This window comes from Lissotriton vulgaris, chromosome 4_1 (assembly GCF_964263255.1).
Source record: "Lissotriton vulgaris chromosome 4_1, aLisVul1.2, whole genome shotgun sequence".
In the NCBI taxonomy this organism is placed as follows: domain Eukaryota; kingdom Metazoa; phylum Chordata; class Amphibia; order Caudata; family Salamandridae; genus Lissotriton; species Lissotriton vulgaris.
Window position 1 is genome coordinate 1,984,436,559 of NC_141691.1, and position 25,769 is coordinate 1,984,462,327.

Sequence of the window (25,769 nt, forward strand, 5' to 3'; positions counted from 1 at the left end):
CTCCTTCTCACCCTAGGCATGGTTTATTCCAGATTAATGAGATGTTAAAGAAAGCCTACAGTTCTATAATTAATTGCTCGCCCTAGCCTTACCCCTGGTTTAATCTGCTAAGGGAATGTTTTACTTCTGCTTTACTTCTGCTGATGCTAGGCCCCTCTCATGACATGTTTATGTTTGATTAATCGGGGTAATGCCCTGCCTATTCATGCACCAGGAGATGTGTAGTTTTGCCTAATGAAAGGTTGGATTCGGGCTTAATGAGATGTTTACTCACTGGCAATAAAATGTTTTACCTATGCCTAACGGGATTAATGAAATGTTTGTTCTAATCCTGTGTAAAGCAGTGTCTTCCGGAACGCCCACAGGTATATGATGAAATGTTTATTGCTGAGTGATGAAGCCTTTATTCCCCTGATGCAATGGTTATTGTTACAGGTCTAACTTTGATGACATACCTTAATGAAATGCTAATCTCAGTATGAAATAGTTATTGCAAGACGCTACATTGATTATTGAACTGTTCCCTTTACTCCCCTCTGATGAAATTAGTTGATACTGTGATTTTTTGATTACCCTGACTCTGCTCTAGATAAAATTTGATTGTTTTAATCAAACTCACTGGTGTGGTCTCCGTCATTGCGTGTGCGTTTATTGTCTCAGTGGATGCGTGTGCTGTGTAGTCACTTAACACATGAGCCTACCTGCTCGTGCCAGGCTACCCCCGGGGAACTGGTGACCCCAGTTCCTAGAGGAACTATCTGTCTTTTGCTAATACTTGCATTTTTGAAATCTAAATAAAATGTCTATTTTTTAATTTCTAAAATAAATGAAATTAACTTTTTGAGATAAAACTCTTATTCTTTAAATGTCGTTTTTGAATAAAGAAATAAATAAAGTGAATACAACTTTTAGACATGTTAAATTTGCATTTAATATAAATTAGATAAATGAAGAATTAAGCTGGTCATGAGTTTTCCTACGCCTAATTTTTTACTAGCAGATCAGTCAACCTTAAAGGTGGCGTGTCTAAATAAATGTTTTGTCACTGAAAACCATTGTAAATTCATTTAAACTGAAGGTGTAAATAGTATAAATATCCGGTTTTAGTTTTAGACACTCCACTATGATACCGCAGCTCTCTTTTTAATTTCACCGATCCATGGAGTAGGATGTAAGTGTTTTTGAATGACTCGCGGTGTTATGGGCCCCACTGTTGAGTATATGTATGATTTAGTACTTCAGGGAAAGGTGACATGGTTTTAGAAATTATTTCCGGAGTAGCGCTGCATCACCTGCACCTGAGAAAGGCTGCGAAGAAGGACAGGAAAGGGAGGTTGTTAGGTGACAAGGACACTGAAAGGCTTACATTCACTCATCAGAGGACTTCAAGACATTTAACTAGCTAATTCGTTTTTTAAAAATACTTTTGTGGTTTTTTTAAATACATTTTTTAATACTTATGGAAGTAAACTACTGTGCTGTGAATGTTACAAATGATACTGTATCTTTTAAGCTTCAGAGTGTTTGACTCACCTTTCAGAGTCAATATGCGAACAGGAGACCAATGAAAACCGCTGTGGGCGCCAGGACCGCGAAGCCGGCCTTGCTGGCCATGGTGCTGGCCACTCCGTTGAATGTTGCGTTGACATTGCAAAGAGGTGTTGTGCAGCAGGAGGTGGTGACTCCTTGGCCAAGTACAGCTACATTACTTGCAGCGCATGTCTTAGCGCAATTCTTAGAAATATAGACTCCAACTGTAAAACAAAAGAAAATGTGGTGAAATGGTGAAGCATTCAGTTCAGAAGATTCATGTGTTGTACCCTTTCCTATCACATTGAGTGAGTACAGTCAGGCTAGTAGTGTGGTGTTTTACGCTACTTTAAATCTGTCACATACGTAGTAACAGTGTCAGCGCTGACCACCAAGGGCCCACCGGCTTCAGTACATTCTACCCATGGAATCATTGTGTATTGAAGTGTGCACCATACTCACAGGAACCACATCCTGTGTAGAAATAGGGTTTTACAAGCATAATCGGACAATAGAGTGGAAGTGTTCCCAGACTCCCTCATAAAGTAAGTATTAGATAAGTGTGCCTTAGACACAAATAATTCATAATTGTTTACATTATACTCGGATCATATCTGCTCTGAACAGTGAGACTACTATATGTGTAAGCTATACCCTCAGTGATGTCTTTCAACCTTGTTGGTAATTCTAGAATGTCTTTGTAATTCATCCTCTAGTCACCACAATATCATTTGTTAATGTATTTACTTATCCAACCATTAATCCATTTAGTGTTTTGTTCAGTTATCCATTATAGTATATATAGTAGGTATAAAGTGCACTGTGTTTCAAAGAACTATATGGTTGTTTTATTTCGTGTTAGGTACCATTGCCCATAGGGGGTGCCCCCAGGAGGAACCCCCTTCACCGGTGCTAGGCCGCACAGCTTTTAGACTTCACCTTCTCAAGTTAAATCATACAAAATATGAAATGAAGCCCCTAGACACTCCAGGGTTGCCAGTACCCTTGAATGAGACTGGACAAGGCCGCAGCGCCCCGACCAACCTGAAATGGTGTGGCACGTCTTTCATGTGATCTAAACACCCGTGTAGTACAATGAGGGATCCTGGGGGTGGCACTCGCAGAGTGTACACCCCCAGGCAGCTTCGGGCACATAGTATGGCCCTAGGACAGTTATGCAATACTGATTGGCTGGCACTTATCAGCGCGAGCCTCAGATGTCAACATTCTATGTGGTGCACTTTGCCTGACCACGGTGACGTAGGGTAATGCATTTTGGCACTCTGTCGCTTTTGGTGCAAAATTTGCTAATTATAAGTCTTTTTTGATATGGAAACCGCCGCTTCTTTCAGGGAAGCGCTGCGGGTATTGTGTGAGGCTGGGAGAAAGGATTTAATTGTGCCTGTGTTACTTTCTGAGGCGTGGGTCGGCATGGAGCAGCGAAGGCGACAGGCTGCGGGCGGAGTTTCAGCAGTTGTCTCCGCTTGTTTATCTAGCGGGGGCTCACCAGCGCCGTCTATTAGCGGCAGCCACTCGCTGAAGTACGCCTCACCTTCTGTCAGTCAGCAGCTCTCCCGGTTGCCGTCTTCTCCAGTACACTGAAAAATGGGAGGGGTAGGCCGTGCAAACGCGCAGTGCCTTCCTCTTCCTTTGCCAGAAAAATACATTACAATAAACGAGTCATCTTGAAGAGAAATGACTTGTGGCTGATATAAATAAGGAAAATCCACCACCTAGTGGCCAAATAGAGAAAATGGCCAGCATTACTTTCAACTCACAGGTTGCGAAGGGAAATAAAGATATTTTTATATTTGGAAAAAGTCTGTTTAAAAACGTTGAAGTGTAAGAAGAACGGTTAACTGACGGTTTGTCCCCTAGTATAGCCAGTGAGAAAGATGATACTATTTTGTCACCAAACCATACCTCATATAAAATAGATGTTTTACTTACTTTACCTCAGAAATCTGGTCAGGAGTTGTATAAATTTAATGTAAATACAGATGCAGATAAAGATGACCTCCTTTTGTTCGACATTAACAAAAAGAACGATGTTAGTCAGGTTGTCAGTTCTCTGAGACCCAAACAAGATGGATGGACAATGGGTGTGGATACCAAAAGAAATAAATGATGAACATAGATTATTACATTTAAAAGAGAATAGGTCTCTCCCAGCTGCAAGTTCGAGCGCCTTGCAGCCCAACGTGGGTGGGATACTTCCAGGCCCAAGAAAGGGCAGTGCGGATATTCCAGTCAGGCCTCTAGCGTCCTGAAACGTGAGAAATAGTGAGGAGGGGAGGTTTTCAGCGAAATTCCCCACACCGTTGGACAAAAAATGAGCTTCATATTAAAGAAAAGCTATTAACTGGAAGGAATATGATGGGGGTATAGGGGATGGGGAAGCAGGAGGGGTGGTAGTGTAGGGAGTAAGGGGGTGGTAGGATCCCAGCAGCTAGTAGATGGGAATGAGTCTTTGGAAGAAGGGGAAATATTGAAAAATGGAGACATATCGGAAGGTTGTCAACAACTTGCGGGGAAAAGACATCTCAAGAATTTATTTTTCGCAGAACCAAGTGAACGAGGGCACCCAGTAGGGACTCCGTTTGAGGCATCAGAACAAGGAGACGAAGAACAGACTGCTGACCGAAGATCATACACATATAAAATATGGGGAGGTACATACAATTGTTGTGCACAAACATTTGCGGATGGATATAAGTATGGGCACTGATAGGAAACTTAATGAGGTGGTAATACCGAATAAGGACAGTCAGGGAGTCGAAGAGGTTGGAACAGCAGATGACAAGGTAAAAATTCTGGTAAGTTCAGATACCATACATCAAGCAGAGTCTGAAGAAAAGAACACATTAAATGTTAAACATTTAAGCAAGACTACAACAGATAAGATCTGGAAAGGAGATTTCATTGATGTATTTAAGCTACTCCATAGGGAAATACAAGCAAAAGAAGGCTCAAAGGAGGAAGCATGGGAATTGGCAAAGAGACCAAGGGTACCAACAAATATAGATACATGGACTTCTGCCTTTCTAATTTTTGCTAGTGTATACTGCGAAAAATTCCCTGATAGGTCAGTCTCACTGTTCAAGTACTTAAACATGATTCGGAAAGCAGCAACAGAATTTGGGGGCTATGACTGGTTACACTACGATGAGGAGTTCAGGGTCAGACTAGTGTTAATGCCAGATAAACCTTGGGGGGAGGTCGATAACGAGCTCTGGGTCCAATGGATGTACCCTCAACGGCCTCCACCATCCATGCACACGGCCAATGGTCTAGCAGTTTTTTATCGGCCCTTTCAGAACAGACCCACCCTGGGGGGTACTTGGAACAGACCACAGACAATTGTCTTCGGCACATGCTGGAATTTTAATAAAGGGTACCGTACAAAAAAGGTGCGGGGAAAAACACTCAGTTATGCAATGTTTCGGTGAGCAATCAAATTGGGGAGGTGGTTTGCCAAACATGGGAAGAGGTTTTGCGTTCCAGTCTGGAAACAAGGTCTTCTACTCCAATCAAGGTGGGCAATTTATGTAAATGGTTACATTTCTACCCTGATGCGTAAGAAGCAGCATTGTTGGAATGGGAAGGATTTAAATTGGGATATCAAGGGCCCAGATGTCGCAGATTTGCGCAAAATAAAAAGGCGCTACAGGATTTCAAACTATTTGCACAGGACATGGGTGTGCCTTTGGCAGAGGACAAAACAGAAGGCCCCAGCTGTTGTCTCACATATCTTGGCATTGAAATAGATACCAATAGGATGCAGGCCAGGCTCCCTGAGAAGAAAATAATTGAAATAACCAGGCTATTGGAACATGCACATAAGGTTGAAAAATTGACATTATTGGAAGCTTAATGTTTGTTAGGTCATCTAAATTGTGCCTGTAAGGTCATACGAGCAGGCAGAACTTTTTGACAGCATCTGGGTTTTTCTATGTCGGGTATCAAGCTACCACATCTTAGAAACAGGGTAACGGCACATATTCAAGCAGATTTTGAGGTGTGGTCCACATTTTTGACAAAATATAACGGTGTGAAACTCTGGTCACTGGACGAAGATTTCATTTGGCAGATGCAACTTTTCTCTGACGCGTCTGGGGCCAATGGTTATGACCTTTTTTGGGAAGGAAAGTGGTGCGCAGAAGGATGGCCAGCCAGGTGGGTTGCTGAAAAGACAAGTATAGCTTTCCTGGAATTTTTCCCAATGATAGTGGCTCTGGCAGTTTGGGGAACTAAATTGAGAAACAGAACAGTGCTATTTAATGTAGATAATAAGACAGTAGTTGACTTAATCAATGGTCAGAAGGCCAAAGACAAACAGATGTTGAAGTTATTGCAAACTTTTATGCTAGGCTGTTTAAAGTTTAACATTATATTCAAAGTTAAACATATTGCAGAATTGGAAAATAACATCACAGTTTTCAGTGGGAGAGATTCCGTGATTTGGCGCCCGGAGCAGATATACGGAAGACTCAGATACTCAGCGAGATATGGGATGTGGCGATATGAATGCTCATCAATTTGTCAAAAACTCATTAGCAAAGAGTACCAAACTGGCATACAGAAGAGCTTGGCTGGAGTTCTTAGACTCAGGTGCAACGTATAGAGTTTATGATAGCGTTGGGTTACAGCGCAGAGAGGATATAGTTAAGTTCAATATGCTTAATGTTGACAAGAACATTTCTTCTACTGCAATAGCTGGTAAGTTAGCGGGAATATCATTTTACGGAAAGTTCTTCTGGGGATATGAGCCATCAGCAGGGGAAATGGGTAGGAGAATACTGCAAGGCTGGGCAAAGACAAAAAAGATAGGGCTATACAAAATATCTCTAAAATTGTTGTATAAGATAACACAATCTTCATGAGATTTGTTTTTCCTCTTTTGAATTTCATTTGTTCAAAGTGTGCATGATTTGGCTCTTTTTTGGTGCCTTCAGGATATCTGAATTGTTAGGGACTCCCATTAATGATGACATAAAAACACAAAACATATCCTTGGTGCATTCAAATATAGAAATTTGTCTTGAGCACTCAAAAACCGACCAAACAGGCAAATGTTAAAAAGCAATTTGCAAGCTATAGGTAATCCTTTATGTCCTAAACAAGCATGGTTAGATTTTCTAACAGTAGGAGGTGCAACTTCAACCTTTATTTGTTGGCACCTGGCTGGATCTCAACTAAAAGCCTCACAAATGCTGTCAATATTGTGGAAGTCATTAAAGAGAATTGGGAAGAATCCAACCAATTTTGGTACACACTCATTCCGCATTGGGGCAGACTCAGAAGCCGCCAGATGGGGAGTTCCGTTAGCGATGTTAAAAAACTGGGGTGCAGGTCCTCGGATTTTTGTTTGCGTTATATTAGGAAGTTAGAGCATGACAGTTAAAAGTGGGGATATTTTTTTTTTCTCTTTTCAGGTTTGAAGGCAGGTTTGGCAATGTCACAGCATCAAGTTTGGCATTATTGGACATACATTCACCAAGTGGGCAGCACAACATGTGGAAAAACAGCATTTTGGGAAAATTGTAGGTTTTTCTTCTGAAGAAGTTTTGTTGTCTTGGTGGGGGAAAAGCGGCATGAAGTGGGGTCAGCTCCTGCCGTTAATGTGTGAGTTATCAGTTAAGAACAAACCAGAAGTGGTCATGTTACATCTTAGGGAAAATGATTTAGTCCAGTTGTCAGGGCTTGGGCTACTGATAGAAATGAACTCAGATTTTGAACTTTTCTCAAAGACTTGGCCCAACACACAACTCATCCTAACCGCGCTGATGCCTAGCTGAATTTGGAGGGGACAGAGAGATTTACTGCTGTGAAAAGAGCAAGAAGGAAAGTGAATAGAGAACTGGAATGTTGTTGTTCTATTAACGGAATATATTGGTTAGTTCATGATGAAATTACTAAAGAAGATTATCAGTTTTTTAGGCACAATGTCGAAATGTATATTTTAAACATAAAATAAATGATTTCTAAGATTTTGGGTATACACACATGGTGTTGAACTCATGTTGTTGGAGTGACAACATTACTGGGGATGTTTACAGTAACATACCAGTTTTTCAAAAATGTCTTTTTAATAAACATCTGTCATCCATTTTTCCCCCCTCCCTCCTCCACATTCTACTCTTACCATTTAGCATCCTCCACAACCCCCCATCCTTCGCCCCCCCACAAAAATGTTTAAATTATTTAGTTCATGGTGGTAGTTTTTCTGGACATATGTTTATTATGGATAAGTGATTAACTGTTTGGCGACAGGATGAGTTTTATGCCTTCGGGTAGCACATGTTTTTATATCTGATAAAGTTTCTTCACCTGTTTGGCGACCGTGGTACTCTTTTTTAAATATAACTGGTGGCAAGCATCCAGTTTTCTTGAATTCCTGGTAAATGCGGGGGGGACGGAAAAACACGAGTTAGTTTTTTCCTGGTGGCAGAGTTGGAGGCAATCAAGACAGGCAGGAAGGGTTGGGGGCATTAGGAAAAGCTTCGGACAGAGGGAAGCAAGGGAGAGAAGTTGGAGGCAAGAGGTAGGCAGGAGAGGGAGATAGGGGTTAGGGGAGGAGGATTAGGCCGAACAAGGTTGGGTAATAGTTGCTATGGAGATATTGCTTAGGGGCGGGGGTGTTAGTTTGGAATATGTTTGAATTATGATCTGTATATAAATATATTTGTATGCCTACCTGTCCAATAAAGCGGCCTTTTACCCCAAATTTGGGACTTGGACGTGCTTATTGCCCGATGAGGGCTCCTGGGGGTGGCACTCGCAGAGTGTACACCCCCGGGCAGCTTCGGGCACAAAGTATGGCCCTAGGACAGTTAGGCAATACTGATTGCCTGGCGCTTATCAGCGCGAGTCTCAGATGATAACATTCTATGTGGCGCACTATGCCTGACCACGGTGAGGTAAGGTAACACATTTTGAGCCCGCCCTCCCACCCTGGATTTATAAGTTTTTATGCTTTTCTTTCATATAAAGAATTTCTCATAAATGTCTTGTTTTGGTGGTTGTTGCTTGAACAGGTGGTAGAGTTAGAGGAGATCAAGACAGGCAGGAAGGGTTGGGGCATTAGGAATTGCTTCGGACAGAGGGAAGCAAGGGAGAGAAGTTGGAGGCAAGAGGTAGGCAGGAGAGGGAGAGAGGGAGATAGGGGTTTGGGGAGGAGGATTAGGCCGAACAAGGTTGGGTAATAGTTGCTATGGGGATATTGCTTGGGGGCGGGTGGTGTTAGTTTGGAATATGTTTGAATTATGATCTGTTTATAAATATGTTTGTATTGCCTACCTGTCCAATAAAGTGGCCTTTTACCCCAAATTTGGGACTTGTACGTGCTTATTGCCCGATTAAGACATGTATGGTTACATTTTGCATCCACAATCAATATTGATTCCGGTATTGACAAAAAAGATTTCTTCTTTTTTTTTCAAAATTAAAACTGAACTAAATCTGCCACAGTCACAGGTAAAGAAATACGTTCTGTGTTATTTTATCCTTTACAAATGTGGAAAAGACTACATAGTGCTGATTGTCCAAAACGCCCAGGATTGTGGACTAAATGCGCATTAAGACCCTCGCGGGTGAGTAGCTGCCCTTTACGAACCCCTGCAGGATTGACTGGAATGCAACGTGTCCTTTCTCCTTTCGATTACATAAAATGAAGTGACATCACATGCCCTCACACATGTAACATATAATTAGCCAGGCAGGAATAAATGCAAGACCAAAATAAGCTTGTAAAAAATAGAGCACATGTATACACTTTGATGCTCTAAATAGCTGCCAAGTTTTTAGTTTGCTTACGTGTGACATTTTTCGTGTGATCAGTGCGCAAATGCGTGACATTTCGGTGATTAAGCGTGACTCTGAGTGACACCATATCGCAAATTAAAGAGAGCATTCACGTCCATGTAATGAGATACGCTTCAGAAATGTTTGCATTTAGCTCAATGTAGAAATGATCTTAGAGTTGTAGCAACACTATTGAAACCCTCATGCCTGGATGCAAACGTACTTTCGGAAGCAATAACAGTCATAATGCTAGCACTGTCGTGTGTAGCTCCGTGTCTTGGGCCGAGGCCAAAGAAGTAAAGGCACACATTATCTGCTACACTAACGTAGGCCACGCCCCAGCACATCTACATTACATGAGTCAAATATGGTTCTCTTTAGACTTTACTCTGACATTTGAAACCTCAATCCTGCATGTGCTAGAATGTCACAGAAGCCATGGCCGGAAGTAAGTAATCAATATGTTGAGGAATGGGACAGTGGAACACTGACTAACATATGCAAAGAGTGCCATGTATGCCAACAAAATATCACCTGTTTGAGAATCCTAAAAGGGCAGGGGATTTCAGTGATTATAATATAACCACTTCTGTTTCTCTAGGCACTTGTACCACAGGCAGAGGACGTGTCCTGTCAAAAGATGGGGCTGAAAGTGGACACTTAATATTCCCAGAGCCCATGGACAAGTGCAACTGTATTCTAGTTCTCTGGGAGTCCGACAACTCAGAATCTCCTCCAGAGGATGCAGCCCTCCCCTCTCTGTGGTCTACATATACCAAGGCTGCAAGGGTCTCTCCATCACAGCCCTAAAACGTCTAAAAATGATCAATCTGTCCTTCGCAGCCCCTCCAAATGAAGGTTGGATGGTCAACGTGGGCCTTCTGTCTACTGTCCTCTCTGTCCCTCCACCCATTTGATGGTTAAAAATAAAAATAATGTTTTGTTTTGGACGGATAGGCACGTGAAGAACACGCCTAACTCAATGTAGAGTAGGAGGGTGTTTTGGAATCTAATGGTATATTTTCAAGTACAAAGGAATGCCTTTTTAGACAAATGCTAGTCCACGTCTAGGGTACTGGGATCTTTTGTGTATTGATGCTTATTGAGTGGAGGGCTTTCCCTACGGTATCCTTACTTCCCTCTTGGCTCCTTGTTGTATTGCACTAAAACAAGTGCGTCATTACCACGCAAGTCATTAAAACAACTTGCTTTAGGAAACGCGTTGTTGGACTGGTGTTGAATTTAAAGTCCAACACTATCCCTAATGTTGCACAGACTGGAGTTGGAATAGTAAAATATACTACTCCAAAGTCCAGCGCTTCCCTAAGGCAAGTCGTTGTAACGACTTGCAAGGTAAAGGAACACGTGGTAACGACTCATTCGTTGTATTGCCCAAAGTAAAGGAATGTGTGGTAAAAGCATACGTGGTTCCATCATACAACCGGTCCTGGGGCTTAAAATGTCCTAGAATCAGCCAAAGTTAGTGCTCAGAATAGGTGCTGTGTGGGTAGGTGGTTCGTAATGCTGCATTCCTGGGGTCTCATTTGCATGCTCATCACACCGCCACTGCATCACTCTTTTAGTCACCTGCGTAACTTTTCATGGGCTTGTAAATCTGAGCCCATTTCACACATTACTCTGCATGAAAGAGCATTCCTTGGGTGTTGTTGTGGGTGCTCCCACACAACATCCATGGAACTTAACTAATTCCCTGATTTACAAAGTGTAGTAAACCAGGAAATGCATCAGAATCCTTCGCTTCACCAGGGGACGGGAAGGAATGCCGCATCGAGGATAAATACTTTTATTTCTCCTCGTTTTTTTCCATTTCTATGTGTGCTGCAAAAGCAGCAGACATAGTAGGAGCAAATCGCCTTTAATTATTGATTATGTGCAAGAAGGTGCACATAAACAATAAATGCATGGCTGCATTTTGTGCGCTGGTACAGGGGAGGACAGGAATAAGTTGTATCTTGTAGATACGGTGCATGCCTGCTCTTTCTTCTGAAACACGGCAGCACAGCAGGAAGGCTTGCTACGCTGCTGTGCGTAAAAATATAGTAACTCAAGCCCCTGGTGTGGAATAAGTCTGCTACCCAATCAGTGAGAGTACGAGACTCTGAGGAGGCAGCTATGTGGAATTCTAGTTTGTGAGCTAAACATTATCTGCGCCAGCTTGTCACCCACGTACAACGTGCACGATCACCATTTTTAGGCATCATGGTCTTCCTGTCCACGATCAATCACCAGCGCACCCCTCTGACCCAGCAAGCATCCTCCGCGCACCCTGGCTCCCCCTCCCTCCCCTCATGAACATAACCCTTCTGCATGACCCTGTCCTTGGGAGTCACGCCAGCGCCTGACCAACACCTCCTCTCCTCCGATGAATGCCCCTCTGCTGATCAACCTTCCCTCCGCACTGGATTGTCCACGAGGCATGAATACCACTCCTTTGATGACCCCTCACCCCGTGTCCAGCTGTCCACACAGGTCCGAGGCCATCGCCTAAGCCGGGAGATATCATTTACTGCCCCTTATTGTATGAGGTCGCTCTCCTTCAAAGGACCCTCTATTGATCCAAGGCCTCCCCACCCCCTGTGATATGATCAGGCGCACACATCCTAAGACTCGGCAGAACACTCAACTGCGTGATGACCCCTCCCCTCTTATCAGCAGGTCAAGGGTCCCTATTGAGAACGCATGTGGGGTAGGATTGACACGAGGATTATAGGGATGTCTTTTCCTTTGCGTCATACTGTCCTGATTGTACTCTCAAGTGTTTTGTAAGATATAAAAGCCAGAGTCTCAGCTCACTTGTTAGAGCACCTCAAGATGATACCTTGTTGTCTGATCTGATGTGTTCTGCTCCGTCGGAATAAAACTTCTGTTTCCTGCCTTCTGGTCTCCGGCGCCTGCCTCATTGCTTGGTAAATTTGAATGGTACAAGGGCGGTTAGCGCCGGGCAAATCTTGAGAAAGGTCCAAGCCCTACCTTTTTCTACAATTGGCGTCCCAAAGCGTGGGGCCCATCAGCGACACGTGGATCCAGTGGGAGAGGTCCCGATGACAGAGTGAACGACTGCAACGATCGGGAAGAGCTCGTGTCCGATAGACCCTCGTCTGACAGCCGATCATCCGACCTTCACTAGTTCTGAACAGACCTCTCTCGAGTGATCTACGGTCCTGACTGGGAACCATCAGGAGTGCCACGGGCATCACGAAGGAGAGAGGACGATCGGGCGCTGGATCCAGAGGACAGGAAACCGTCCATGCGGTCCGGGTAAGGTCGTGTAACCACGACAAATTGGAAAAAAATATTGTTTTGTTTGGATAATACTAGTATTACGCTTTGTTGAAACCCTCTGGAGATTCACTGTCTGCAAACGGGGAAAAACAAACAGGCTCTCTCTTTGCAAGCAGTGAAGGATAGGTAACGCAGACTTTTGTCCCCGTTGTAATCCGTCGTGCCTATCTTCCTCCCCCACTGTTTCCCGAACTATCGTTCGTGGATTATTGTCTGGAGATTCTTTGTCTGCAAACAGGGAAGAACAAGGTCTCTCTTTGCAGGTAGAGAAAGAGTGGGTAACGATAACTTTTCGTGCCCACTTATTCTCCCCACTGGATTGTTTGATTGACCGATTATTCGGTATTGGTTCTTTTGAGGTATTCACGGCCTCCAAACAACGTAGAATAGAAATATTCTGTCTAGTCTTTGTCCGCCGTGATAAGATAGGTAGTGCAGACTTTTGTCCCCGTTGTAATCCGTCATGCCTGTCTTCTCCCCACTGGTTGGTAGCCTGTTTAGCCCGGACCGCTTATTAGAGATGAACCATCCAGCTCCACTGGAGGGCACCCCTAATAAGGACATGTTCACTAAGTATGGACTAGTCGCTATAGCTTACACTAAACTATGGCATAAATATACGAAAAAGAACCCTGAAAGTCAGTGGCCACTGATAGGTTCCTTTGACGAAAATAAAATAAAAACATTAGAAATAGCGCTCCAGAAGAATAAGACCACGCCCACTATGCTCGACAGTATCGGCATGTGGCGCAAAGAAACGGAACAACGAAAGAAAAGAGAAGAAGCAAAAATAGGGAAAGAATTACGAAAGGCAGCCCACCTAGCCGCAAAGCAACTAGAAGAAGAAATAAAAGAAAGAAAAGATACTATGCGAAACCAAGAATCAGGGTCGACAGGCCAATGTCCTGTTAGGACCCCCTCTGCGCTCTACCCTGAATTGCCCTCCAAACAACGGGCGAACGATGAGTTACTGCTAGGTCCCCCAATCATCTACATGCCCCCTCCATATGCCCCCTGCCGACAAAGCTTTCACGCTCCGAGTGTGAGCGAAAGCGATCACAGTGCTAGTGCACCAGCCCTCACGGCCTTTGCACCAGCCACATTAACAACCTCATCAGACGACCCCGAGTCTAGCAAACAATCACCAGCCAGACTAAATAGGTTGAGCAAAGATGAGCGGGATGGGATCGACAAAATAGCAAAGACATTAGTAGAACGAAGGGAGAGCGAAGATTATACAATGAGCGTATATAATTCACATGCCGACAGCCACAGACGGCATTTCATCTTGCGATTCAGCTACTACACCCTGAACGCGTATGAAGATAGGTATCAAAGTAAGGGTCCCGCTAAACTAACAACACTGTATAGAAAAATTGATGTTGGAGATGGGACTGAACGTGAGGCGACGGAGCTCTTCATGCAGATGCTTGAGGTCTTCCGCCACCTCACGGAACAGAAACCAGAAGCCAAGGCTACAGTCCCTGAAACGACCTCGGTAGAAGTAGCCAATACTATGATGCCTATCAGAGAAGCGGCCCCTTACTGGATCCCGCCACGGGGCCAGGGAACGAGCGATGATATTAATAATGAAAATGCAAAGGGAAGGGTTGTGTACAATTGGGTTTACCAACCATGGGACCGACAAGATATCCTAACCTTTAAGCAAACCCTGCCCGATTTAAGAAAGAACCCGACAGCATTTTATACCGAATTAGGCACAGCCTTGGGTTCGACGATAATGACTTTAGCAGACATCGACTTGTTCTTCGGGTTATGCCTGCCAGCTGACGTGTGGAAGCAAATCCGGAAGGCTGACCACACGGATCTGTTTGGGCATACCTGGGACCAACTCGGTAAATTAGATAGACAACGAGAACCTGGAAGGAAACCAGTGAAAGACATACTAGAACTCCCAGACAAAATAGTTCAAAAATTAAAGACACTGATCCCAGAAAGAAAGGTAGACTGGTCGATAGTCACGGCCTGTCGACAGAAACCGCAGGAAGATGTGTCAGAATACTTCTCCCGATTCGAGACAGTGTTCTCCGACTACAGTGGCCAAGACATGACCACCGCAACCGGACAGCACTTGTTTGTACAAAATTACGTAAAGGGTCTAACGCAAGAGGTCTCCCAAAAGCTGCAGACAAGTGAGAGTAGTTGGGGGGCCTCCAAACCTGCAGCTATCCTTCAGATGGCTCAGTATTACGAGCACCAAAAGAATGAGAATGATAGGGCGTCCGAGAAAAAGAAGAAAGATTTAAAGGAAAGGGTAATGATAGCACAGATACAAGGTATAACGATAGGACGGGAACATCAAAGAGGGAACTACCAACCAGCCGCCCCTAGAGATCCACCTCCTAAAGATCACACTCCCACACCCCACCCTGGACGTAGAGACATTAGCAACGACCAATGTGCCTTCTGCAAAGGGTTCGGCCATTGGAAATACCAGTGTCCGGTTATGCTAGAGATGAATAGAAATAGGGATTCCAGGGATATGGCAAGTGGTCCAAGAAATGGGGTACAAGGACGAGGGCACGCCAACGGCACCAACAATGACAGATCAGGGAAACTGAACACATTTGACCGTCCCCGGCAGAACCAATATCAGCTGTCCGAAGGTGAACATGCCCCCGACTTTGCATAGGACTGCCAGGGGCAAGGGAGGGATCCAGTCGAGCTCTGTGTTGACCAGCAAGGTCCTTATGTCACCGCTAAGGTCCTGGGTACAGAGTCTCCATTCTTGGTAGACACTGGGGCGACACGTAGTGTGTTATCAAAACGACTGATTCCAAGGGCACCCTTGTCTGGCTCACACATAACGTCGATAGGTTTCGATGGAACGCCCTCCACTAACCCCCTGTCCGTACCTATTTCCTTTGATCTAGAAAACAACACCACTGACGCGACATTCCTGCTTTCCTCCAACTCCCCTGACGCCATTATGGGCATTGACTTACTGAAACATTTTCGAGCTACCATTAGGTGTTCCCCAGATGGAATACGAGTCATCCTATACGATAACCCAGACATGCCCAGATCCCGTCCCCCACGACACATGTGCCCCATAACTGACGCTGACATGTCCTTGCTTGACACCCTGCCCCCGTACCTGTGGGCCAAAAACGACTCTGATGTGGGGCGAATGATGATTGATCCTATCCACATAACTGTACGACAGGACGCTATGCTCCCGAAACTCCCGCAATATTGGATATCCCCAGAGGGTGAGAAGGCACTGGTAACGATCATTCAGTCTCTGGTAGATGCAGGAGTGGTTGAAGAGGTGGTTAGCAACTTCTGCAACAGCCCAATCCTACCTATTGTTAAGAAGCAAGGTGAAGGAGATGAGAAAGCGTACCGCTTCATCATCGACTTACGAGAGATTAACAAAGTGGTTGTACCCCAATATCCCGTAGTCTCTGATATCACCACCATTTTGACCCTCATCCCGTCCACCGCCACCACCTTCACTGTTATCGACCTTAAGAACGCGTTTTTCTCTATCCCCATCCATCCAGACAGCCGTTATCTCTTCGGCTTCACTTTAAAATCCCGCTCGTACCGATTTTGTAGAGCTCCCCAGGGGTACACTGAAAGTCCCAGCATTTACAGCCAGGCCCTCAAAAGACAGCTGGATGCCTTCCAGCTACCAGAGGGAGTGGTGTTGATCCAATATGTCGATGATATCCTTTTGGCGGCCGACACCACCCCGCTTGCAACGACAGCCACCGTTCAACTCCTACACTTTCTTGCAGAAAATGGCCATAAAGTCTCCAAAAAGAAGTTACAGTTCTGCCAGCCACAAGTGACTTACCTAGGCCATCTTCTGTCCAAAGAAGGGAGGAAACTTACCCCTGACCGAATCCAAACCATCCTAGACACCCCCATCCCAAAAACACAAAAACAGGTCCGCTCTTTGGTTGGCCTAACCTCTTTTTGCAGACAGTAGTTACCTAATTACAGCCTCATTGTGAAACCATTACTTGCCCTGCTGACCAAAGATGTCCCCTCCCCGCTTCCTTGGACCATTGAGTGTCAAGCCTCCTTTAAGGAATTACGGGATGCACTCTGCTCAGCACCCGTCCTCGGAACGCCGGATTACTCCAAACCCTTCTCCCTCTTCACCCACGAAAGGGAGGGATGCGCATTGTCTGTCCTGACTCAATCGATTGGTCCTAAGCAGCGCCCTTGTGCCTACTTCTCCGCCACTCTTGATCCTGTAGCCAGAGCTTTACCTGCCTGCCTTCGAGCAGTAGCTGCCGCTGCTGTCTCTATCCGTCAGAGCGAGGGAATCGTACTTTCCAACTCCCTCACTGTATTAGTGCCCCATGCAGTTGACACCCTTTTGAACCAGACAAAGACCCAACACCTGACTAGCGCACGACTGACAGGGTACGAGTTGACTCTGCTTGCACCCCACATCACACTAAAGAGATGCACGACTTTGAATCCTGCCACATTGTTACCCCTGCCTGAAAACGACCCGACGTTCCTCCCATACATGACTGTGTGACCCTCACAGACGAACAGACTAGGAGTAGGGTTGACCTCCGAGACACTGCCTTTCCTGACCCCGATGGAGAGCTATGGGTAGACGGCTCATGCATCAAACTCCCAGATGGCACCACTTCAGCTGCCTATGCAGTAACGACAGCCCGAACAGTAGTTGAGACAGCCTGCATCACACAACGATCTGCCCAGGCAGCAGAGCTGATAGCCCTCACCCGAGCATGCATCATAGCCACAGGGACCACCGCGAACGTATATACGGACAGCCAGTATGCCTTCGGAGTGGTCCACCATTTTGGGCTCCTGTGGAGGGAGAGGGGATTCCTGACGTCCCACGGCACCCCAATCCTCCACGGAGATTTAGTGTCCGCTCTGATTGAGGCAGTTCTCCTCCCCAAACGATTAGCGGTGATCAAATGTCAGGCACACAAAAGGGTGACAGACTTAGTCGGACAAGGGAATGCATTAGCCGACATCACTGCACGAACCACAGCTGAGAATAGGACGGTGACACGCATATATGTGACCAGGTCACAAGCAGAAAAATGGAGTGACACAAGGGAAATGATCAGAGACATACAGTCGGCCAGCACCCCTCACGAACTGACTAAGTGGGCAAGGGTGGGTTTGAAGGACGAAGAGGGTTGCTGGCGAACGAAGGATGCAAACAAGTGGTTGCTGCCCGACTCATATCTGATCCCCATACTGACAATGGCACATTCCCCCGCACACATAGGATCTGCACCCATGATCGAACTCATTTCCAAAGTCTGGCACAATGACAAAATCCCCGACTCAGCCAGACGCCTAGTTCAGCAGTGCCTTATCTGTCTGCAACACAACCCCGGGAAAGGAACTGTAGTACCCCGGGGAGGGTTTGGGACCCCCAATCACCCCTTTGAGGTCCTTCAGATGGACTACATCCAACTAGAGAGATGCCAAAACCTGAAGTATGTACTAGTCATCGTATGTGCCTTCAGCAAATGGGTGGAGGCCTATCCAACCCGTGACAACACTGCCATGACTACTGCCAAAGTACTACTGAAGGAATTCTTCCCTCGCTATGGCCTTTGTCGAATTTTATGGAGCGACAATGGCCCCCACTTCATAGCTGAGGTTATCCAACTAATCCTAAAGGGGTTGGGGGTGAAGCAACGGTTTCATGCGGTCTTCCACCCCAATCCGCCGGTCTAGTGGAACGCCATAATGCCACACTGAAGCTGAAACTGGCAAAAATAGTGGCCACCACTGGACTTAACTGGCCGGATGCCCTCCCACTGGCTTTGTTATCGATGCGCTCCACTCCCACCAAGCACCATTTGACCCCCTACGAGGTCGTGTTTGGGCGACCGATGAATCTCTGGACTGCTCCCAAACCGACCTCCATTCATGACGTCCCAGACGTCCTGCTATCTGATTATTTGTGCAAGTTAACCAAAACGTTGTCTGTCATTCATCAACAGGTGCAGCAAGCCATCCCCGATGCTTCCAGGGGCCCCGGCCATGACATCCAACCGGGAGATTTCGTGTTGATACGAAACTTCCAGCGAACCAAGAGTCTGGAACCTCAGTGGACGGGCCCCTGGCAAGTGCTGATCACCACCCGAACGGCGCTCCGAGTGGAGGGGAAGAAGCACTGGCTGCACGCGCATCATTGTCGGAAGGTCTCTGCGAACTTGGCCACGACAGAAAAGGTCAGCACCCAAGAAGAGCTCCTGAGCAAAGACAGACCGATATTGGATTGTTATCCCGATACTGAGGCACTCGAACTTGCAAAATTCTCTGATCCCACTGTGCCATCCAGAGAAGGGTATTTCCTGCGTCGAAAGGAGGGAGTTTCGGCTAAGTAGGCCACGGACTAAGTTAAAATCTCAGAACGGTGACCTAAACACAATCAAGGGTTACCGGGAGAGAAGCTAAACGAAGTCTGTGGTTCTGCCCACTACCGAGCCCCTTGAAGGTGATGGAAGCGCCAGACAAGAAGATGATGGAAGCGCCAGATAAGAAGATGATGGAAGTAACAGGAAATACCCAGTATAGAAATCCAAAGACTGACAACCTGCACAAATCAAAGACAATTGCACTGTTCATTGTCTTCCTCTTCTGCCTCCTCCTCATGACCTCCTTCTGGATTCTGGAGGAAAGTACACCGGCTCATGAGGCATTGCTCCCTACTGCACAGCCAACACCCCTGAAAGAGCATCACCTAATCTCTCTGTCGCCTCAGCTCCGAGAAAGGCGCAGGGAATTTTGGAACAATTCCTTCGTGCAACTGTTGCACCAACACAACCTTGCTGCAAATGCTACGAACTGCTGGATCTGCGGGTTGCTCCCGCATGCTACAGGACACTCCATCCCCTTCATCCCTTCTCCTTTCTCAGTTCACGGCTCCTGCCTCGCCTGGCTGATCCTCATGCAAGAGAGCCACAAGGACAACGCCACCTCCAGCCGGACAGTGTCGCACTTCTACTCTGGGTTCTGGCTAAACAAAACCGAAAAGACCTCTGTTGCTCTGTGTCCTGCGCTCACGGGCGCCACCTTCCTTAAAGACATTCCTGCCAAAGAACGAGTCGAAGTACAGGTGCTCCACAATCCAGCCAGGACCACCTTCTCTCATCTGCAAAAACAAACTACCGCTACTCTGACTGTGGCCCTGTCTGTTATCAATGTCACAGGTCTTGTGTGTCTCGAAGGCCATGGAACGCAGCTGGTGGGTCACAGTGCCTGCCGAATCACCAGAACATTGGACTCAGTTGACCCACCTTCCTTTGTTGCTTCTCCGAATATGTACTTTGTGTGTGGCACCAAAGCTTACACCTGGCTCCCGAGAGGTTGGAAGGGCGCATGTTACATTGCCTTCGTTCTTCCACCCACATATGTAGCCCCTGCCAACCATCACCGACAGAGGCGTGCAGATGACATTGGACAAGCCGACTCCACCGGAGCACAGTTCCTAGATGCAGCAAAGGGACTTGTTCCCCTGTGGGGCCCAATGGCAAACAGCCGCGCTATCCGACACCTGACCCAGGCAGTAGAAACAACGATCAACATCACGGCTGGCATCCTCGCCAACAACACTGCGGAGCTTCAGACGGTCCGCCTTGTGACCCTTCAAAATCGCCTTGTCCTGGATGTGGTCCTAGCCGACCGAGGAGGAGCATGCCGCATCATCGGATCTAGCTGCTGCACCTACGTCCCAGACAACTCGCCGTCAGTCTACAAAGCCATTGAACACCTCCACAGACTCTCCTCGGAGGTTCACCAGGAGCAGGAAGGATGGTCGCTTGGGAGCTGGTTTTGGGACACTTTGAGGAACTGGGGTTGGAGGTTGTTTTCCTTCGTGCTGATACCTGTTGTGATCTTATGTGGGTGTTGCTTAGGTATCCAATGTCTACCATCTTTGTGCGGCCTTGTTTCCAACTGTATGTGCCAAAAGACTTTGGACTTCCGAAATGAGCACATGAGTCCCCTCTATGAAGTAGAAATACGTGGCCTTATGGGGATAAATCCAAACTGACAAGTTGGCGAGATATGTTAAAAGGGAGGACTGTGGAATTCTAGTTTGTGAGCTAAACATTATCTGCGCCAGCTTGTCACCCACGTACAACGTGCACGATCACCATTTTTAGGCATCATGGTCTTCCTGTCCACGATCAATCACCAGCGCACCCCTCTGACCCAGCAAGCATCCTCCGCGCACCCTGGCTCCCCCTCCCTCCCCTCATGAACATAACCCTTCTGCATGACCCTGTCCTTGGGAGTCACGCCAGCGCCTGACCAACACCTCCTCTCCTCCGATGAATGCCCCTCTGTTGATCAACCTTCCCTCCGCACTGGATTGTCCACGAGGCATGAATACCACTCCTTTGATGACCCCTCACCCCGTGTCCAGCTGTCCACACAGGTCCGAGGCCATCGCCTAAGCCGGGAGATATCATTTACTGCCCCTTATTGTATGAGGTCGCTCTCCTTCAAAGGACCCTCTATTGATCCAAGGCCTCCCCACCCCCTGTGATATGATCAGGCGCACACATCCTAAGACTCGGCAGAACACTCAACTGCGTGATGACCCCTCCCCTCTTATCAGCAGGTCAAGGGTCCCTATTGAGAACGCATGTGGGGTAGGATTGACACGAGGATTATAGGGATGTCTTTTCCTTTGCGTCATACTGTCCTGATTGTACTCTCAAGTGTTTTGTAAGATATAAAAGCCAGAGTCTCAGCTCACTTGTTAGAGCACCTCGAGATGATACCTTGTTGTCTGATCTGATGTGTTCTGCTCCGTCGGAATAAAACTTCTGTTTCCTGCCTTCTGGTCTCCGGCGCCTGCCTCATTGCTTGGTAAATTTGAATGGTACAAGGGCGGTTAGCGCCGGGCAAATCTTGAGAAAGGTCCAAGCCCTACCTTTTTCTACAGCTAGGCCTTGCAGTGCAGGCAACAGCGAAACACTGCCACTGCTGTCCCGTAGTTGGCTTTCTGAGCACTGTGACACCAGAAGGCAGCAAAGAGCAGCCATGCAGTACTTCCAAGTCACTGCAAGAGCTGGGCACTGCTGCAAATACTTACTGATTATTGACCGAGAGCTTGTAATACGCGTGACAATCTCGGGGCCTTGCGGAGATGAGACAAAATGTAGGAAATGTATTATTCGGATCCCAGATGCGCGGCAATTGGCAGGGCTGGATCTAAAACAAGCTTATCATTGTGAATAACCAATCCGACGAAATGTCAGCACCCCTATGTTACGTACAGACATGTCACTGCACATAAACTAGTCTGCTGACTCCCTTGTCTTATGACATGCATGACATCAATAGACCTCCCAATATGGTGGCCATGATGTAGCTTATCATATGTGCTGGCAATGATATCAGCCCAGTTTGGTATGAATTAATTTTCCCGCAGTGCACTTTCTGTCCCTCGCCGCTGTGCTTAAGCAGACCCATGTGGTAACTTTGTGCATTTAAAGTAAACACTTGCCCATACAGTCTGGCAGAGAGGCGATTATCAACACTGATGGCAACTCAGAACAGGTTTTCTATACAGGGTACCATCAGCACATATTTATTTACACATGTTTACAAGTGCTTTTCCTGTGTTTGGTGCCTCCATGTATTCATGTAATCATCCTGTTTTATCAGACTTAAATTCAAGTATAATAACATTTATAGACAATATGGATATCTTTTTGGTAAACCTGACATTTTATGTGTAAAAACACAAAAACAATTGACCGCATTAATGTTCTTAGCCTTTCGTTGAAAGTAAAAAGGGCCTAAACTGCTGTCATGCGCACCCTGTTGCGGCTCAAAATCTTAGGGAGGAAGGAACAGCACAATAACATCATTGCATTGCTCTAACATAAGGAATGTGTTGTGTTTTTAATCAATAAGGTCCATTTATCTGGCCTGGCAAAGACCCCATTAACGTTCACAGAGGGCCAAAACACATTAACCCAACAGGTGCCAGATAGCAAATAAGAGTTCAAATGATACACAGCTTTCTAGAAAAATGTGAAATGGTGGTTCAGTCAAAAAAGAAAGATGCCCTTAAAATATGACTGATATACCACTATTACTTACTTACATACTGCCGATGTGTTTCCATATATATATCAAATTAATGTCCAACCAAAGTACGATGATGAGAATATAGTTTACCTGTCATTTTGATTTATTGAGTAGAATGTCCACTTAATACGCACACTCACCAATGACATGTGGGTAAATGTTGTACCCACAAATATTTCAAAAATACACTTTGATGGTTTCCACGAAATACTGTTTTATATAATTGAAAGCTACAAAATGATCCTTAGTCAATTTTTCGACCAAAGCCTGTGACTAAATCCTGCTTTCCTTCACTTAGTTTCTCGATCATTCTTTACCAGGGAACTTTCCTAACCGGCTGCAGGCTGTGGCTGAAGTCATGCGGTCATTCAAGGCCCCACTGTGCATGCCAACAACTGTGCACGACAGATTTCGCACACATAAAGGCCGTGCTCAGCTGGGAACATGTGCTGGAAGCACGGTGCAGGGTCACAGATCACACCCTGCGCCGTGTCCATGTTGCACATGGACTAGGGCCCTGGGCACTGAGCTCCATGCACTCATATGCATTGATTATTAAAAGCAGTCAGAGGCCTGCGTCCACAGGTTTGCGGAGTCAGCCACCCCCCCCCCCCCCCCCTGAGCCCTCTATGGATAACTGGATGCAGGGTGTGGTCAAAGCCCACTTCTCACCCCACAGCCTGTTGCTCAAGGGCGCAGGGGCTAAAAGTCCATCACTGCAAACCCCAAAAAGTATCTGGAAAAATTCTGTGAAAGAAAAGATGTGGTTAGTTTGTTTGAAGACAAATATTGTGCTTGAAAAAAGTTACCATAAACGTTTTCAGATGACGGGATGTTATGTTTATAGCACGAAACCAAAAACCACTGGAATTTTCCAGTATTGGTGAGCAAAACAGCCATATTGTCAACCCTCCACTCTATTGTTCCTCCCCTCACATGCTAAGGAACACGCTGGGCCTGGCCAATGACATGCTAACTCATGGCCTTCTAAAGTGAACTCTAACACCCTGGATCAAAGTGCAGTTCTTAACCATAACTCACCTTTAACAATGTTTTTTGATATATAATGGTACACAGTAAACTTGTGTCTCTTGTATCGCCAGTTTCCTTACATGGTTGAAGCTGTGCAATGCTTATCCCTTCCGAGGAACACCTTTATAACACAGGTTGGGAGTTTTTGAATGGGAAGATTTAACTTCAAAGTGTAACCAGGCCTAAGTGGTTGAAATTGCTCATTATAAATGACAGGTCCTCGAGGATACATAAGTAAGACTTGTCAAAGAAGCGTTCTGTTTCAATGTTGGCCTCCTTCTCACAACGACTGAGGAAGTGACGTTTCATCACAGAGGTTTACAAATGAGGGTTTTTGGTAACAGGTAATTGATTCATTACCATCTACAAATGTTTACTATTGATGGGATGGAGTTGAAATGTATTTTGTGTGTGCGCCTTCCCTGATCAAACTGAGATAAACAAAAACTTGATGGATGGCTACCAGGGCAGGTTCACTCTGGTTAGGAATGCAAGCAATCCGGGCCTGTGTCAGCCACCTTGGGCCTCATAGGTTAAGTGCAGCTCGAGTCTAATGGCACAGTGAGCACGTAACCCACATCTGGGCACATCCATAACACACAGGGTGTCACACGGAGAAAAACAAAAAAGTGCTGGGTGGGTTGCTTGAAATAATCTCCACAACTGTTGATTTCCCAGGACTGCAGTCCAGTCTATTGTGTTTTTTACCCTCAAGACCCTGACCATGGCCTGGCCCCTACCAAAGACCTCAACAAAAAAGATGGGCTGCCTGGACATCTCTGTGACTAGGTGTGCCAAGGAGAGCTGAGCCCAGCAACAATCACTGATCGGTGGAAGGAGTGTTTTGAACAGATGTGCATATCTTAGGAGCAGCGTGGAATGAGATCAGAGCTACTGGGCATCTTATGCACATTATGTGATACCAGTTTCCATGGGACTCAGCTATACTATAGAACAATACAAGTGGCATTATTATGAATACATCCACAATTTCAAGGGTGGCTTTGAATCTGAATGGCCAGTTGGCCTGTCAACAAATGCCCCAGTTTTTGGGTATAAGTAGGCCTGAGACATAGGTTTCCGAGTTCACATTTTGACTTTAAAGAGCTCTGGGAGTAAAAGGCCTGCAGTTTCCATGACCTGACAGAGATGAGGTAGAAATATTGGTCTTTTTAGACTCTGCCTTACTCAGCAACATAGACGTAGGTCCTGCTGTAAGTGCTGTAGTTAGGAAACGCAGCCCGAGTCCATAGAGCTACCCAAGATCGAAGAATCTTTGCCACAGCCCAGCTTGATAATGACGAGAAAATGCCCCATCAGCCTAGTGTTGTACAGGGATGCATCAATCATTGTGGACCTGCTCCAGCTCTTTTTTGCCACATTCTCTGACAGCAACTCAGACGGTAACACTCCATCTCATCTACACACTATCCCAATCTTCATTTAAAGGCCCTTCCTGCTCCCGATAGCTTCTGACTCCTACACCAAAAGCACTTTGTTTTGTTACTTCAATCTCCAGAAGACCTGTATCCAGTGCCACCATTGGCTCTTCTGATGCACACTAGAGGAAACACCTTTGGCTTTATCTGCTACAGCATGACCAGCTTCACTTATCACAATTCTCCATCAGTGATCCAGTCTGTCCACACAACCATTGCCTTTGGTCAAAACACATCACTAAAACATAAGGAACAACAGTACCCATCTCATCTCCAGAGATCCTTCAAGATCTTCTCTACACGTGCGCTGCACAAAAGTATCTTGATACTAGTGATCAAAATTAGGCAGCAGAACATCAACGCTGACCACACAACATGATAACTTCCACCCCTCCTTACAGCCCATCCCGTGAACCATCTTGGACACACATTTCATGTAATGATCTACCATCCTCCTTATATCTCTAAAAGCTGCATTGCGGAGACAACATTAACTCAGCATCTATGTCAAAAAATGAGACCTGTGGCAATGCTTTTGCTTGTCTTCTCAACATCATCAATACCACTCTCACC

At 45.9% G+C, this 25,769-nt stretch overlaps 1 protein-coding gene across 1 annotated transcript in view; it reads right to left on the bottom strand.

Moving 5' to 3' along the window:
• Positions 1 to 25,769, bottom strand: part of LOC147724786 (lymphocyte antigen 6E-like) — a 74,938-nt gene that overhangs the window by 24,145 nt on the left and 25,024 nt on the right. Inside the window, exon 3 of the mRNA XM_086967070.1 lies at positions 1,534 to 1,754. Coding sequence (XP_086823196.1) covers positions 1,543 to 1,754 — 212 coding nt within the window. The 3' untranslated portion in view covers positions 1,534 to 1,542. The remainder of the gene's footprint in view (positions 1 to 1,533; positions 1,755 to 25,769) is intronic.